The 18,441-nt window shown below is 44.9% G+C and overlaps 1 protein-coding gene across 1 annotated transcript; it reads right to left on the reverse strand.

The window, feature by feature from the left end:
* Positions 1–782: 782 nt before the first annotated feature.
* On the reverse strand, positions 783–18,039 carry COIL (coilin). Its single transcript, XM_039241161.1, has 7 exons — positions 17,767–18,039; positions 8,682–9,798; positions 8,468–8,554; positions 8,002–8,049; positions 5,379–5,448; positions 2,467–2,555; positions 783–959 (listed from the first exon to the last, which is right to left on the reverse strand). The coding sequence occupies exons 1-7, from the start codon at positions 18,009–18,011 to the stop codon at positions 876–878; spliced, it is 1,740 nt and encodes a 579-aa protein (XP_039097092.1). The 5' UTR covers positions 18,012–18,039; the 3' UTR covers positions 783–875.
* Between the last annotated feature and the right edge of the window lie 402 nt (positions 18,040–18,441).

Raw genomic sequence — 18,441 nt, forward strand, 5'->3', positions numbered from 1 at the left:
TATGATTTTATTTAAAAATTCGCAAAGCTGAAGGAGGGACCTGATCTCTTGTTAAAAGAAAGCAATTTTCACAGTAATAATATTTAACCATTTTAGCTTTGTGTTGAATCATAAAAGGAAGTTTCTGTTCAGTCCCTCCTCCGGCGCACTTAGCCAGGTGCTTGGTGATCTTGTAGGAAGAGAACGCGTTCCCTGGGCTGTGACCTCCTAGGAGATCCTGTCACCTGGGCGGGCCGCCCGTCTGTTCCCGGGCAAGCACGCCAGGTCTCACTTTCACTGCCTACGCAGGGCTCTGAAAAGCCCTCATTTTAAACTTGAGAAACTGTGAAAGGATTCCTTAACTCACTGCCTGCAACAAACCCACCTACTTTTTAAGTCTTGACAGTTACAAGTGTAAAATACTTGAAATGTAGAAGATGTTCCACATTTAAGGGAACAGCTCGGATATTAAAAAATTAGGTCAAGTAACATGCTTTCATGTCTTAAAATGTTACTTAATATGACGTGATGGAGACAAGATATGCAGCATTTTCTTGTACTTGATGTTATAAACTCCTACTGACGATGGCTACCTGATGATCAAAAAATAAATAAAGAAGAGAGAAGAAACCATATACACTGGTATATTAACAATACCTGTAGGGAATGTCATGTTTTAAATTTTGTTACTGAAATGAAGCCTGGAAGAAGGAAACGAAAGCTCTACAAAAGCAACACCCATGTTGTTTTAAATGATGAGGTAGATTTTTTTCCTATGCAGTAAAGTGAACAAAAAATGCATACAACTTTCAAATCTTTTTTTAAAAAAACAAGTTCGGGTTATAGTCCCTTTCACAAATGAGACATTTATAGACTATGAGGTGGCGAGGTCATCCTCAAGCGGGCTCTGTGCTTGGTACGGTGCTCGGAGATTCAACAATCAGTCTTGGATCAATCAACTCTCTCCAGAATACAGTGATCTGAGGAAAAACACAAAATATTTGGCTTAGAGGTGTAATTTTGAGGTCATCTAGGTTTTAGTTGGTTAACAACTTCAGTCAAGTATATTTCCATTTGTGCACAGTGCTTGAAGGCCTGGAACATGGAGTCCCGGGAAGCGTTCATTAGGCTGGAAGACCTTGTTTACCTAGAAGGCAACTACACTTTACATTAAGCACATTGTACCCTTCTTTCACTTGGAGCTGGGGGTGGGGTGGGACGCAGGGCAGTGGTTACAAAGGGGCAGGAGGGTTTGCCCAACAGGACCCCGTGGCTAGGCGGCCCCGCACTCTCTCCTGCACGACTGATCCCGTGGGCAGCTGAACAGTTCCTGCCCTGCGCTGCTTGAAACCTGGAGCTACTTCACAATGCGCACAGGCGCCCCGTGTGGGCGAATCACGAGCGCCATCTAGTGCCAAGGAAAGGTAATTACAGGCTCTGCTTCAGGCTCCGGTTTAACAGGGCAGGGGGAGGGGGGGGAGAGAGAGTAAAAAAGCTTCCAAGGTTTAATTTTCCAGTGTAGTTTCCAAGAACACAGTTCAACAAAAAAGTGCAGAGCCATACACTGCAAATCAAGAAGTACAGGAGATGTGGCCAAATCTGCTGATCTTACCACACAGACCCCAAAAATGAGTTTGGGGAATAAATCCCTAGGTGTGCCATCTATTCTAAAGACAAAGCAAACCAATCTGGTTTACAATTACCTTACAGATAAAATGTGAGTTTGCAATAGTGAAAGTTACAGAATAATATCCATAACATTTCAAATACAAACACCTTACGAGGAAGCATTTTCTTAACTACAAATTCTCGTTAGTTTGATGCTAGCATAGCCTAATGAGCCGGCTGTGCCAGCAACTCTGGAAGTCTGGCTGCCTAAAAGCTCTAAACCATATACTTCTTCAAGTGGCCATTTAAGGATTTAATCAGAAGTCAAAAGGCAGAATCATCATTTTTATGTCATTCTTCAAAACCATCTATGCCATTATAAGTCAGAATCACAGTAACATTTGGGAACAGGAATGACCAGAGGGGGACACGATGGAGATGTCCAGGGGGGGCTGTTAATGTTCTGTTTCTTTTATCTAGGTGCTGGTGACACAGGTATGTTCATCTGTGATAATCCTTCAAGCTACATACATATGTATAATTTTCTCAATGGATGTATCAATAAAGCTTTTGAAATATACTGTTCTTTTCTACTGAAACCCTTACAGAACTATGAATTTATGCAGCTCTATAGTCTTAAATAAGACTGGAATTTGTGAATCTTGTCAGGTAGGCTCTTTGAGATCCAAGATGGTACCCTAGCTTGGCACTTGGTGCTGAACCCACCACCCCGTAGGCAGACCAGAGACCCCAGGGCCTAGATCATTTGTAACTTTAATATAGGCAGTTCAGGAAGCTGCCATGTCACCTTCCAGGCCACCAGCAACCAGTCGGGAGGGAATGGACAATAAGCAATTCCCAGAAGAGAAGCGCGCCTACCCTCTTCTCCTGCGTCACAGCGTACTCCACCACCTCAGTTCCATTGTCGTTGTGATAAACCAAATCAAATTTCCCAGGTTCTTTCATGGCTGAAACCAGGCGGTAGGAAGGAGAGACAAGAAGTCATTTCCCAGTAACGAAAATGTTCCTCTTTAGGGAATTTCTATCATTAGAAAAACAACCACAGACAAACTGTCCATTGATGTGGAAGCTGGGTACGCACATCAAAGCATGGGGTGCTCTGTGACAGGAGACCCTCAGAAATACCCTGTACCAGCAGACAGCAGCTCCTGGGCCACTTATCAGATACCATCTTTCCTTCATCAAAGAGAAATGAGCTTGATACGCTGTTATTAGTACTCCCGGAAAAGAACACGTAACCATTAGATAATCCAACAGATAACTGATGTAATTCAGCAAGTTAAAGTAATATGAATTCTGCAAAATTTGTACATCTTGCTCTGTCCTCAAAAACTAAACATGCTTATGACTTGGTAATACAGCAATCCTCGCTTTGCATGGTAGTGTGGGACCATAAAAATGACCATCCAGGCTGAAATCATGCAAACCAATCTGAATAAGCAATGGGAAAAGTTATGATTGTTATAATCAGATATTATATCAAAACATTAAAACCTTTACTGTACAGAGAATAGCAAAACTAACATTTATGTAGTACACTGTAATCTAAGATATCAAAAAGACCGAGAATTAGTGCTCTACAAAGAAATGTGTCAGCATGCCCGGTAGAGCATGTGGCTCTTGATCTCAGGATTGTTGAGTTCAAGCCCTATGTTGGGTGTAGAGATTATTTAAAAATGAAAGAAAGGAAAGAAAGGAAAGAAAGGAAAGAAAGGAAAGAAAGAAAGAAAGAAAGAAAGAAAGAAAGAAAGAAAGAAAGAAAGAAAGAAAGAAAAGGAAAGAAAGAAAGAAAAGAAAAGAAAGAAAAAGAAAGAAAGAAAGAAAGAAAGAAAGAAAGAAAGAAAGAAAGAAAAGAAAGAAAGAAAGAAAGAAAAACTTATCAAGAGTGGTTTGAACAGTGCTTGCCTTCCTGTCACATAACAATGACACAGAGTGAGAATCCTTACACCCTGCAGGCCTGGCAGACTCTTTCTAAGTGTGGATCGGCTTTCATTATTTTTTCCTTTGAGATCTGACATCATCGTGGAATAACTCTTAAGGTTCTTTGGTTCTGTTTCACAACTGTGTGACGCTGATGTCAATTCTGGGACCTTTTTCCCTGTCATCGCCACTACCTTCTTCCTTTATGTCAAGAAGCTCACATAAACTGCAGTGCCAACGGTTAGCGGCTTCTTCTAACTCCATTTAAACTTCACTTGGGCGTCACCTCCAGAACTATCACTTTTTGTTGTTTTGTTGTACTTTCATCTCTGTTGACCAACTTCCTACCTCAATTATCCATTTTTGTCAGATGCCCTGTGGGTCTATCACTGAGATACAAGGAGACGGCACAGCCTCGTGCGATGCTGCATATATGGGAACTGAGTAACAGGTACACGGTGACTAATCACCGGGAGACTTGGAAGGAAGTGACGTGATTTGTCACCGATCGCGATGGGCGTCTGGTACTTGCATAGTGATTTGTGGACTGAAGAACTAGCAGTACTTCATGCACTATTCACAGTTAACAGGTAACATACCTAATGTCATTGGGAGCTGGTGTCATTTAACCAAACCATGGTAACAGAAGTTCCTATATATCTGAACCATGCAAAGCGAGGACTACCTGTATTTCCATCACAGAGCAGATAAAAAACACCTCTAGATCGCCCAAAGAAGGAAAATTCTAATGGGATGTTATCACTGTCAATCACTCGACAGGCAGTGATCAGGCTGTGTCATGGAATCTGACCGTGCACAAATTTCTTTGCCCATCATTCTTAGGAAGAGAGATTTCTTCAGAGAAAACCTAATCAGAAGAAAGGTGGAAAACCAATTTAAGTTATATCTAATCATTTACTTAACATTTATAAAGGGATTTTGTTGGAAAACCTTGTTAACTGATTACCGTGTACTGGAGTTTTGAATCTCTTACTACATTATTTAAACACAAACAGAATATAATTAACTGCCTTAGGGTCTGCTAAAGAAAAAAGGGTCTCCCCTGATCTGTGGCCAGGGACCCGGACCACACAACCCAAGTGAAGCCACATCCAGTAAAAGCTCTCTTACTCTTAGATTTTAGAACCAATACTGGGTGAGATGAACCAGGGATAAAGCAGGGAAACATTTAAAACGAGGTGTGAGTATGCACACACATATATGTTAAACATTTTATTTTGACTCCACACACAGAAGTATGCTCACTTGCCAATCTTCTGAAAGAAACCTGAGTAGGTCTTAGGAGCCCACTGACTGAAGTTACCTTTCCTTTACAAACCACGTACTTAATGGATGTCTGCAATTTCTACAATTGAGTTTTTCTAAAGGGATGCAACAATACAAACACTAGCAAGGCAGCCTGAGCCCAGAACCTTTCTACATTTTTACCAGACTCTTCCCAATCTCAGAGCAGATCCATCCACATGATCGAAGAGTAAATTTCTTAGTTACACTCCTGGGTCAGCATTCATCGTGGGTTTCACAGAAATAACTCTTTTTGCAATCAGTGTTCATTGGTTTATATAATTTTTACAAAACTGCATAATAACAGGAATAAGAACAACTTGGCCTAACAGCTTTGGAAACAAACCCAACAGCCCATGGTGGACACACGCCTCCACTAGGGGGAGCGCGGGTCCCCAGGGCTGCTCTGTGCACACAGGGGTGGGTAGTGGACAGTCAGTCACAGAGGCCAAGGTGAGAGAGCGGCTCCTGTGTGTAAAAGCTATTTAGAAACCAGTGTGGATATAAAGAGGCTACATTTTCAAATTCTTTTCTATAAGACTCACCAGGTAAGGATGAAAGAATTTCTATATCTACTTGCTGGGTGTCTGGATTGTGGCTTAATATTTTTCCTTCCTTTCAAAAATAAAAGTCCAAGTCAAAAACCAACAGGTGAGACATTGTGAATATACTAAAAGCACTGAATTATTATTTGAATTAAAACCTTCAAATAGTTTATACACTTTAAAATGGTTAAAATGGTGAGTTTTACGTTATATAATTTTATCTCAATATTAAAAGTTTTTTAAATAAATCAACATGTAGGAGAAATAAAACTCCCACACCCCAAACCACACAAATAAATGATTATTCCCCTGGTCTAAAACATTCCAGGGTCAGGTACCACACAACTAGGGACAGCCCCTATAGCCCCAAGTTTGCTAACTATTCAAACTAGCCAATCCGAAACTGTTTCTCCCATCCCCCCCACCCCCAGGCCTGTCCCAAGGAAACCCCCATTAAAGGCCCCGGACGGGCTTTCTCTTCACTCTTGTCTGTGCCGCTGGATGACAGCCAGGTGCTTTCCTCTGGGGCCCTGCACGGCATGGTATTGCCCCTCCCCCGGGAAATGTAAGTAATAAACTCTTCTTTCATTGCACTGGTTTCTGTGGCATCACTCAGCAGCCTTCATCAATTATAACCCCACAGGTAGGTACGTACACGTGAGACGGGGTCAAATGTGGAGGAGACTACGTTCTTTGAAGATAGATTTGACTTTGGAAGACAAGCTTCAGGAATAAAGCCAGTGCCGAGCTAGATAACAGCACTCAAGGTCAAAGCAAAAAAAGTAGGACTGATCTTCACTCTCCAAATGGTTTTGAAAATCATTTACAGAAAGTTCTAAGTACTGGGAAAATAAGGAAATAGCTTTCCAGGGTAAGAACTATGATGACCAACATGGATTTAATAAGCATTAAAAAGAATCAGTATTGTGGCTCAGTCAGTTGAGCGTCCAACTCTTGATTTCAGCTGAGGCTGCGATCCCACGGTCATGCGATCGAGCCCTGTGTCAGGCTCTGAGCTGAGTGCAGAGCTTGCTTAAGATTCTCCCCCAACCCTCTTCTTACTCTGCCCCTCTCCCCAACTCATGCACTCTCTCTCTAAAATATAAAAATAAAAATAAAATAAAAAATCAGTATCCTCTAGAATTGTAATCCATAGAGGTTGTGGAATGCGCCAACTCTATATTCTATCTCCTAGTACATCACAGAATTAGTCACCTATGGTGATAAAGCACCCTGGTTTGCCCAAGATAAGTCCATTTACATCTCCTTCCAGGAGATTCATTGCTGCAATATTAATCCTTTTCACGCACAAGTATCCTGCTTTACAGGATAAATTATATGTCACCTGGATGAAGGGGCCAAGATGAAAAAGGGGACAAAACACCAGTTACCCAGAACCGACCTACCTTCCAGCCTGCTTTTGAGGAAAGGTTCTTACCAAGATGTTAAAAGTCTTCCAAGGTTTAAAAAAAAGTCCTCCAAGATTATCAACTCAGTTTTTAAATGGATTTATATTCTGTACATTTTTTTTTCTGTTTATTTTTGAGACAGAGTGTGAGCGGGGGAGGGGCAGAGAGAGGGGGGAGACAGAGAAGCAGGCTCTAGGCTCCAAGCTGTCAGCACAGAGCCTGACGTGGGGCTTGAACTCAAGAACCACGAGATCATGACCCGAGCTGAAGTCGGACACTTATACCGACTGAGCCACCCAGGTGCCTGTATTCTGTACATTTCATAAAAATAAAAAAACTGCATTTTAACAAAGTTTTTAACACAATTTTGAATGGATGGAAAAAGGAAGGGACCGTGTAACTCTATAATCCCACGGATGGCGTCAAGCTTTTACTGAATTGTGATAAAGCTCATGCCAATGTGAGCTCCCATACAGATGCCAAGTCAGTCAATTCCAAGGGCAGTACTTGTGAGTTACCTGTGGTGAGCAGATAATGCAATAGGGGCCATGTTAGACCATAAGAATCTGCAGTAATTCACAATTATATAAAATAGATTCCTGTGATGAAAGCAACCAAACATTCTGGCTGAGGGCTAGTATTTTCTTTCAAAGTTTAGGATCCCGGGAGAGTGGCATTAAAATAAGCTTGTGATGTCTAAGCTAGTTAGAAAAACACGACTTAAATAAAATTAAACTCATCATTATTCTACATTCTTCCCCAAATGTAAGGAAAATAAGACTGGGGGCTCCACCGTGATCCTGTTAAAAAGTTTAAATCTTGATAATGCTCCCATTTTTTACAACACTCGTTACTGAAAAAAATCAAAATTATCCGTATTAGCAGTATTAAATATGACCTTAGCTTCTTTAATATCCTGACACTTAGTTATTTTTAAATAAAAAGCCTGGGGCGCCTGGGTGGCTTAGTTGGTTAAGCGTCTGACTTTCGCTTAGGTCGTGATCTCGCCGTTCGTGGGTTCGAGCCCCGCGTCGGGCTCTGTGTTGACTGCCAGCTCAGAGCCTAGAGCCTGTTTCAGTCTGTGCCTCCCTCTCTCTCTGACCCTCCCCTGCTCACGCTGTCTCTCTCTCTCTCTCTCTCCTAGAAATAAAAAAAAAAAAAACATTTAAAATAAATAAATAAATAAATAAATAAATAAAAATAAAAAGCCTTACCTTGTAGTCAGAGACATCGGGAGAATAATCGGACGTCAGCTCCAGAAGCTAAAGAAGAAGAAAGAGCCCACACATACACACGCCCCGCGGCCCCCCTCGCCCGCCCCCGAGAAGCAGCAGTGGCAGGGCGCCCCTCCACCACCCTGGGAGCCCTACCATGGCCTGCGGCCAACAGAGGTTCCATGGGAGGGGGTTCTTCGGTTTGGGGGTGGCGAGGGGCTGGTGACATGCAGAGCCTTTCTTAACTGAGCGCCTGCTAGGTTCCACACACCAGGCTCAGCCATTTTTATTCATTCAGAAAACAGTGAGTAGGCACCTACGACATGCTAGGCACAACAACAGGACACATGGGATCTGGAAGGGTCTGTGTACAACACGGGTATATAATCCTGACCTGCCGATGAGGAAGTTTATCTGGAGGGAGAAGAACCTTCTCTGGCCTAATTGGTGTTGTTCTAAAATATACCTTAAATGCAATCTTTTCGCCGACTTGCGGGGCAGCTGCTAACAGCGGTAACAAACTGTAGTCCTTCTTGTGTGTCTCTACCGGGTTCTGAAAGACAGCATTAGCCACGGGACTTTGTTACTGGTGGAAAAAGTGGGCCGTGACCTCACCCGCAGACACGCCCCACGGCCCCACGGCCGGGCGGAGGAGGCACACTCCTGGTAGTGATACTTGCCTGGATAATAGTAGAGGAGTTTGTTACCACTTCATTTAATTGCTGGTGCTTCAGACACTCAGGGCTTCTATTTAGCACAAAGGACAAGGCTTGCCCTCGGCCTCGGCCTCGGCCCCGCATACCCCGACCCCTAGCTCCCTTCCAAGAAAGAAGGTCCTCTCCTCGGCCCCAGCCTCTTCCCAAGCCGGTGGGGAGAGTCACGTTGGGGGGAGGCCTGGGAGGAGCCTGTCTGGCACCGTGCGCGTCCGACAGCTTCCAGCCGGCGGCAGCGTTTGGGGTCTGCGCGCCCGGCCCCGGGCCCGGACAGCCTCTTCCTGCAAAGAGGCCTACGGGCTTCAGGAACCCCACAGAGCGCTCCGGGGCGCTCCTCGACAGCGTGCCCTGGTCGTCGGACTCCGAGCTGGAGTCCGAACTGGAAGATGACGCCCTGGTCGCCCTGCTCTTGACGGCCGCGGAGGAGAGGCCGGTTTTGGCGGCCGCTCTGCCTGCAGGCGTGTTTTTGGTCGAGGACCCTTCCTTTGCTAACTCAGTGGCTATCTTCTCTGAGGAATTATTTCTGACCTCCAAGACGACATTGCTGAGACCGTCGCTGGTGGACTCATAAGACTCGGACTCTGAGGAGGAAACGGGGCTGTCTTTCGGACAGACTCCGGCGCCGCCTTTCCTTCTGGCTTTGGCAAGGCTGTTCCTAGCAGGTGCGCCTTTCGGAGGACCACCGCTCGACACGGCCCAGTCCTTCGCCGGCTGCGCTTTAGAAGACCTCGAGTTCTTTGTCTGCCTTTTAAGTTCGCATCTCTCCTTTCTCTTTGGTGATTTTCTTTTGGTTTCTTCGTCATCCCCGTCCACGGCACTGCACACGGCTTTGTTCTTCCTCTTGCTTTTTTTCCTCACACCCTGATCTGGGACAGCTTTAGGCTCTAGGTCCAAGGTCTTCTCGTTGTTACTGTTCTCCTGCCTCTTCCAATGCTTCTTTGAATTTTTGTAATCTGCTTCGGTTTCTTCACCCTCCTCCAACTTAAATGCCCTCTTCTTTGCTTTTCTAGGTAATAAATGACTATCGTCACCATTCTTGACTGTTACAGTATTCTCCGCAGTTTCTCTCTCTTCTAATTTAACTCTAGCAAAACGACAAGAGAGAAAGCTACAGTGAGCACTCACAGGCAAGTCTCCAGGACACAGCTACTTACCGGGATGGCCGCACACTGTCATCAGTCAATGAACAAATGGCAAATCACTGCAGGATGAAAGACTCTTTTTGACAAAATGGTCTATGTGGCATCATTTAGAGTCAACTCTCAAGTGACTAGTTTTATTTACTGAATATCGACTGCATCCCAAACATCTTCTAGAAATTTTCTCTAACCTAAAAGCCACCACGAAGTAGGTAGCTTTCGTTTTAAGACAGATCACAAAATTACAGTTCAGACAAGTAACCTGCCCACGATCCACAGTTAATAGGCAGTAGAGATGGGATGCAAACCTCAGTTTGTCTAACTTCAAAGTTCACAATCTCTCCACTCTATTATGCTGCCTACCCCAAATGGTGATACTGCAGAGTATCCATTTTTGTTTTTATTTTTTAAATGTTTATTTATTTATTGAGAGAGAAGCACGCACGTGCAGGTAGTAGGGTAGGGGCAGAGGGAGAGAGAGAGAATCCCAAGCAGGCCCCGTGCTGTTACTACAGAGCCCAACATGGGGTTTGATCCCACAAACCATGAGATCATGACCTGAGCCGAAATAAGAGTCACATTTCACCACCTTAAATTTTATTAAAAATAGAAAAGATTCTTTAAAAATGTGGGCTGTGTTTTCTTAAAATCAGATTCATTTTCATTTTGTTGAAATTTAGGAAAAACTTCTAACAATTTATGTTCTCTGGGGTAGTGACAGCCATTGTAAAATTCCATGACATTCTATGATTATTAACCTTATGTGTCACCTTGACTGGGCCATGGGAGGCCAGATATTTGGTTAAACTTTGTTCTGGGTTTGTCTGTGAGGGTGTTTCTAGATGAGATTACCGTTTCAATGGGCAGACTATTGCCCCTGGGGGGCTCAGTCAGTTAAGCATCTGACTTTGGCTCAGGTCATGATGTCACAGTTCGAGGGTTAGGTTCGAGGGTTAGGTTCGTTGGGCTCTGTGCTGACAGCTCAGAGCCTGGAGCCTGCTTTGGATTCTGTGTCTCCCTCTCTCTCAGCCCCTCCCCCATTCATGCTCTGTCTCTCTCTGTCTCAAAAATAAATAGACATTAAAGAAAAAATTTTTCAGTGGGTAGCTAAGCCAAGCAGATGGTCCACCCCAATGTGAATGGGCCCAACCCAATCCACTGAAGGTCTGAACAGAATTCCCTCTCTCTGCCCACCTGTCTGTCTGAGCTGGGACCTCGGCCTGCGCCTGCCTGCAGTGCAGACTCTCACTAGAATAGGAACTTATACCCTCAGCTCCCCTGGGTCTCAGGCCTTTGGACTTGGGCTAGAACTTTATCATCGGTTCTCTTACATCCCTGGCTTGCCAACTGTGGATCTTGGGACTTCTCAGCCTCCCTAATCTCTGAGCCAATTCGTTATAACAAATTCATATCTCTCTATATTTATTATTTCCTATTGCTTCTGGTTTTCTGAAGAACCCTCACACACATTTCATCCAAAATTATTAAAGGAATTCTATTGCTCCATGAACTGGCAACAGCTGATTCTAATATGTGTAGTCCAATGACAGAGAGCTGAGAGGGTCCCCACTGTCAAGTGCATAGCGGGTGCTCAAAACTGCCTGCTAAAAACAGACATTATACTTTTAATATGCTTATATCGAGCTATATATTTCATCAAATATTTTTAGTCACCAGAGAAGGATGTATAATCATATTTTAATATAGAGTATAATTGGTGGATAAGAATATATAAGCATTCTTTAAGTTCTTTTAAGGGCCTGTAATACCCGTAATACCTGTAATACCTGATTTATCTCAATGCGGCAGTTGAAAATAATCCTCAATTATTCTTCAGACTACACAGATACACAGACACAATCAAAGCAAAGTCAAAGCTACTGATATCAGGATAAAGAGAGAGAGAGAAAAAAAGAATGAACGATCAGAGATTTAGATGATCATAAAAGCGTATCGCCCTCTATTCCCAGGATGGACATCAGCATCTAGCAGCGAGGAAGTGATTCTTAAATGGGCAGAAACTAGCTTGGCATCCTGTGAAGCTAAGAACTACTGGGGAAGCTGAAGAATACTGGATTGTCCCTTGACATTCTTGATCAACTTGTTTTACTTTGTAGCACTGCTATGATGCAAGTTTCAATTCTGAAGCAACGAGTTCGGACCAAATTTTCCATCCAACTTTGAAAATGGTGGTAAGAGTCTCTGCTCAGTCATTGCAGTTTATTAAACCACTGGAGCCCAGCACCTGCTGCCCTCAGAGGAGCCTGCGACCTACAAGACTGTCACGCTTACAAAGCCACCCTTAGCGTCCACCTCACCCATCTGAAGACAGTGAAGCCGTGGATACTGATATGAAGGTATGGCCCGTGACTGCTGCCGCCTTATTCACGCTCTGCTGTTCCCGAGGAGAATCATTCTGTTTGGAACATAGTAAGACCAAGAGACAAAATGCCACCCAGAGAATAAGAAACGGTTTGGCTGGGTCTGCTGAGTTACCAATTCCCTTCAGGGTGCGCACCTTCCCTGGCAATGTCCTTCATTTCTCTGTATTGGATCATAGACAATAAATAGAGCCGTCCTTGTACAAAGAGAAGTGAATCACCTATGCAACTGGCAATGAAAAAGATTTAAATCCAAGAAATTTCTAAAACAGACTCTCACTGTTCATGCAGACTCTCTGTAGGGCAAGCTAGGTGATATTATCAAAATGCAAGGTGCTCCCGGGTTTTGGGTTTTTTTTTTTTTTAAGATTTATTTCTCTCAGTAATCTCTACACACCCTGTGGGGCTTAAACTCAGACTCTGAGATCAAGAGTTGCATGCTCTCTAGACTGAGCCAGCCAGGTGCCTCAAGGTGCCTCCTTTAAATGTCCAACTTATTTTCTTTCTTTTAATATTTATTTATTGGGGGGGGGGGCAGGGAGGGGCAGAGAGAAGGAGACAGAGGATCCAAAACTGGCTCTGTGCTGATAGTAGTGAGCCCAATGTGGTGCTTGAACTCACGAACCGCAAGATCATGACCTAAGCCGAAGTCGGACGCTCAGTCAACTGAGCCACCCAGGTACCCCTAAACGTGCGATTTCACTTCTAGGAGTCTATCACACAGAAATAAAGCCACGCCCAACTGCACAGCCTGACCCCCACACCCACTGCCTGCCACCCACTTTAGGCCAGGGCCAAAGCGATTGATTGGGTTTGAATCCTTGTTCTGCCGTTTTAAATTTTTAGATTACCTCGACCTTTCTCATTTGTAAAAATGGGGTAGTGCTAATAATTTTAATGATGGGCTATCATATATATTTCAGGCAGTGCCAGACTCAGAGCAAGTACTATCCAAATGGTAACCCTAAGTTTTGTTGATACAGTAAATGTTGTTAGTCCTCTCAGGGCAGGGGTTGGTGGGCTTTTCATCAATTTGTCCCATCAGATGGGGGTGAAATTCAGCAAGGAGAGTAAAGGTAGAGCTGCACTCTCTTTGGGTGCCCTCTGCTCCCTGCAGCCTCCCTCCCGTCTGGTTGTGGCATTATCACCATCAGGGAGGTAAAGCAACTTGACCAAGGGAACACAGCTAATGAGTCATGATGCAAGCCCAGGGTTCCGACTCCAGACCTTGAATTCTTAATCCCGCTGCTCACTTCCCTTTCACACAATACTGGGAAAAAGGAACCCCTGTATTGGTGGCATAAATACAGCCCTGTACGACTTTTCTGGAGGCCAGTGTGACAGTACATATCAAATTTTAAAATCTGACCAAGAAGTACCTCGTCTGGGGGAGCATCCTGCGGAGTCACTGCCTAAGCACACAAGACACACAAAGGTGTGCCCCACAGCAGTGTCTACCAGGGGAAACCTGAAAACAGCTAGCGTGGGGGCACCCAGCCGACTCAGTCGGCACAACACGAGACTCTTGATCTCAGGGTTGTGACTCTGAGCCCCATGTTGGGTGTAGAGATTACTTAAAAACAAAATCTTAAAAAACAAACAAAACAAACGAAACTGCCATGGTTTAAGTGTTGTGTCTCCACAAAATTCATGTTGAAATCCTAACACCAATGTGACAGGATTAGGATGTGGGGACTTGGGGAAGGTGCTTAGGTCATGAGCGTGGACCCCCCCATGAACCGGATTAGTGCTCTTACAAAAGAGACCCCACAACACTCCCTAGTCCCGTCCACCATGTGACGGCACAGTGAGAAGGGGCCATCTATGAACCGGAAAGCAAGCCTCAGCAGGCACCAAATCTGCTGGCACCTTGATCTTGACTCTCCAGTCTCTGAACTGTAAGAAATTAATTTCCATTATTTTTTAAATTTATTTTTAAATTTTTCAATGTTTATTTATTTTTGAGACAGAGAGAGAGAGCAAGAGAGAGAGAGAGAGACAGTACGAGCAGGGGAGGGACAGAAATAGAGAGGAAGAAACAGAATCCAAAGCAGGCTCCTGGCTCTGAGCTGCAAGCACAGAGCCCTACATAGGGCTCGAACTCACAAACCATGAGATCATGACCTAAGCTGAAGTTGAACGCTAAACCAGCTGAGCCAACCAGGCACTCCAATTTGTTGTTTATAAGCTACCCAGTTTATGGTATTTTTATTATAACAGCCCAAATGAACTAAGATAACAACCCATTAATAAGAGGTTGGTTAAATAAATTTACATGTCATGTAAAAGAATACTATGTGGCATTTAGAAAGAATCATGTAGGGGTACCTGGGTGGCTCATACCCTTGATTTTGGCTCAGGTCAGGATCGCAGGGTCATAGGATTGAGCCCTGTGTCAGGCTCCACGCTGAGCATGGAACCTGGTTAAGATTCTCTCTCTCCCCCTCTCCCTCTGTCCCTCTCCCCTGCTCATGCACTCTCTCTCTAAAATAAAAAAAATAAAATAAAATTAATTTAAAATAAATTAAAAAAAAAAAAAAAGAATGATGTACATCACATACTATATACACTAAAATGGAAGATACCCAAGATATGTTAGGGAAAAAGTGAGGTGCAGGGGTGCCTGGCTGGCCCAGTCAATTGAGCGTCTGACTCCTAATTTTGGCTCAGGTCATGATCCCAGGGTCATGGGGTCAAGTCCTGCATCAGGTTCTGCGCTCAGCAGAGAACTTAAGATTCTCTTTCTCTCTCTCAGGGCGCCTGGATGGCTCAGTCAGTTAAGCATCCAGCTCTTGATTTCAGCTCCAGTCATGATCTCATGACTCATGAGTTCGAGCCCCTTAGGCTCCACGCTGACAATGTGGAGCCTGCTAGGGATTCTCTCTCTCCCACTCTCTCTGCCCCTCCCCAGCTTTCTCTCTCTCAGCCCCTCCCCCACTGGCACCCGCTCTGTCTCTCTCTCTAAAATAAAGTTAAAAAAAAAAGTCAGGTGTAGAAGAATATGTCTATTATAACAGCATGTGTATTTAAAAAGTACGTTTCAGGGGCACCTGGATGGCTCAGTCGGTTAAGCGTCCGACTTCGGCTCAGGTCATGATCTCACAGTTGGTGGGTTCAAGCCCCGCGTCAGGCTCTGTGCTGACAGCTAGCTCAGAGCCTGGAGTCTGCTTCGGATTCTGTGTCTCCCTCTCTCTCTGAACCTCCCCTGCTCATGCTGTCTCTCTCTCTTTCTCTCAGAAATAAATTTTAAAAAAATAAAATAAAAAAAATAAAAGGTACGTTTCCATGAGTACGGAAAAAAATATACGAAGACAGACCCCAAACTTAACTGAGGATACTTCTAGAGAGTGGGATATGGGAAGAGTATGTGAGAAGAGAAATAAGGGACTGTTTACCTTGAGCTATTCTGAAGTATAAATGTTCTTCCTCTGTCAAAGCAGACGAAGTGGGGGCTCAGGAGAATGGGCGGCCAGGACAAGGCCATGGCATACAAGTGCGGAGAAGCCTCCCAAGCCTTGAGGGGCCCCCGGCTCACCTCTCCTCATTAGACTCAGTGCGCCCAGCAGGCGCTACAGAGCTCTTCTGCGGCCAGACACGTCTCTTCACCGAGTCACGCTGGCTTCTGCCTCTACAGCCACAGGGGGCCACCCAACGCTTCCTTTCCTACGTGTCCTTCAAGGTACTGCAAAATTCCCTGACCACTTGTGTTTCACAAACATGCCTCCCTTCTCAACTGTCTCCTGTGCTCAGCAGCACATAACTATCCACTGACTGCCTGCATCACACAAGAAGGCAATACACAAAAACGTGAAACTAGTTACTTTGGTCTACTCCAACAATATTAGGTGCCTTTAAGAAAAGAGACTAGGCTTTCTTCTGCAGCTCTGAAGAAAGGTGAATCTGCTGGGGGAAGACAGAATGAGAAAACAGGAAACCGCAGACACATATAAAATGTTTACAAATTCAATTTATCCCCCCAAGGTCTGCCCCACTGAAGCCCGCTGAAGAGATATTTCTTACCACCCACAATTACGCCTTTGAAGTGTTCAGGGGGAATTTGGCCCGCAATTGTGCTGTATTTATTTCTTATAACAGCCATCATCAATTGCTTTTGACATTGTTAACTTCATTATATAGAGTGTAATTCCCAGATGATTCATTAATTGAGGTGTAACTGCAGTTAGTGAGCAGCAAGTTAGTCATTTATTAGGCAGAGGATGGTTCAGAAAGTGAACTTAACAGAATGGGATGCAGTCTTCAGAACTGTAACATTTAAGTAGTTTCTCAATTGCAGAAATAATGGGAAGCTATTTCAGTGAATAAAAAGGAAAAAGAGCTCTTCTTGAAATGTAGACTATTTCAAGTTGTCTTTAGAAACAACTAAACATCATTAGTAAATCACAGCATTCCCAATTCTAAGAGAGAAACACACAAAGATGTAGTCATTGTTCCAAATTGAATTCCGTGACATTCTGAAGGAATCTTATGAATTTCACACGCTCTAAGGAAAAGAATATTCAACAAAGAGCAAGCAGAGGAAGCAGCCTGGTTCACAACTCAAGAATCTAAACAGAAATGATCATGTCTTACCATTTTATTGAGATAAATCAACCACACATGGGCAATTCATTCCACAATGGCTCCTCGATACTCACTTCTGTATCATTTTTTACTTGTATTTTTTTAGTAGTTTATTTTGAGAGAGAGAGAGAGAGCAAGCAGGGAAAGGGCAAAGAGAGAGAGGGAGAGAGAGAATCCCAAGCAGACTCTGAACTCTCAGTCCAGAGCCCTCTTCGGGGCTCAGCCTCATGACTGTGAGATCATGACCTGAGTCAAGATCAAGAGTTAGATGCTCAACTGACTTAAGCCACCTAGGCGCTCCTCAGTATCATTTTCTTTTACACTGTATTAAATTGTATTTGATTGTATTAAATTTTAATTGTTTAAAGCATATTTAAAACCATTTGTTTCCAATTCCCAAAAAGGTCCCAAACACCTACTTAAATGAACCATAAAACACCCAGGTGAGACCAGAATGACACCGTAAGTCGCAGGAGACCTGGCAGGAGCTTACCAAGGCTGGACAAGCTGCACTCTTTGAAGAAAACAGGACCGTTCTAGCTGCCGGGGGTCCCCTGCACCTGACCTTGCCAGCCGCCAGGGGAAGGCCGGGTCTCAGGCACATCCGCATGGTGCACGTGTAACACCGGGTCTGGCAAAGCGTGGGCTTGCTACATCAGGGCTGCAGGAACCAGGCGCTCGGCCCAGGCTCCAAGATCACTGTCACTCCGAGTCTGGCCCACTAACCACTTGTCCAGGACACTCCGGAAAGGAGGCTCCTCACCGGCCTAGACCAATCAGCATCCCCCCGGCTCACGAATGCGCAGCTTGACAGCCCCACCCCGCGCCCACCCCCACTCCCCAGCCCTCACCCACGCGCGGCCTCCAGAGGCCCGAGGCGCCCCGGGCGTGCGCAGGCGCGTCCCCGGCCCGCCGCCCACCCCGCCACCCCCAGCCCCGCGCCTCGCACACCTGAGGCAGTCGTTGTCCCGTACCAGGCGCGCGCTCTCGGCTGGGGGCAAAAGCCCCCCCTCCAAGTAGAGGCCCAGGATGGCCCCAGAACTGAAGCCGAAGCGCTGGCGGATGAGACTAATGAGATCCGTGACCACTCGGCATCTGTTCAAGTCGACGAGAAGCCAAAAGGCCGTGCAGTGCGGGGTGGCTGGCGGCGGATAATCAAATTGAAGCCGTAGCCTAACCGTCTCGGAGGCCGCCATCTTGCCCGTTGCTCAACGGAAGCCGAGAGACACCACTGGGCTACCGAGAGGCGTGCTCGGCGGCCCGCCCCCTGCGGCCTTTAACGAGGGCCCCCTATTGGCCGCCAGTGGCTACTGCGGGCTCTGTGACCGGCAAGAACCCGGAGCTGGGTTGATTCGATTCGATTTTGTTCGATGGTCTGGGGAAGACTATAAGTGAAATGCCTTTATTCCTTTCCCGCTGAGCTTTATGCAGGGTTAGGCAACTCTCTGGATAAACAAGCACTTCTCAGTAGTTGTCTTCTAAGATATTTGCTTATATATGGAAGAGAATTTCAAAAAACGCCATTACTCCCAATACATTCAGTTTTCAAAATTTTTCATGGTAAAAGTGTTGGAAAAGATGCAATGCCTGGTGTATTGTAAATATCGAGGTGTTAAAATAAAACCA

This window comes from Hyaena hyaena, unplaced genomic scaffold (assembly GCF_003009895.1).
Source record: "Hyaena hyaena isolate Hyena2069 unplaced genomic scaffold, ASM300989v1 scaffold_189, whole genome shotgun sequence".
In the NCBI taxonomy this organism is placed as follows: Eukaryota; Metazoa; Chordata; class Mammalia; order Carnivora; family Hyaenidae; genus Hyaena; species Hyaena hyaena.

Excerpts from the sequence above, each read along its gene's own strand:
- COIL (XM_039241161.1), bottom strand. The coding sequence starts at position 18,011 with ATGGCGGCCTCCGAGACGGTTAGGCTACGGCTTCAATTTGATTATCCG. Across the intron at positions 8,050-8,467 it reads GCGAAAAGATTGCATTTAAG|CTTCTGGAGCTGACGTCCGA; the intron begins GTATATTTTAGA and ends CTTCTTCTTTAG. Across the intron at positions 960-2,466 it reads CTGTGACGCAGGAGAAGAGG|ATCACTGTATTCTGGAGAGA; the intron begins GTAGGCGCGCTT and ends GTTTTTCCTCAG.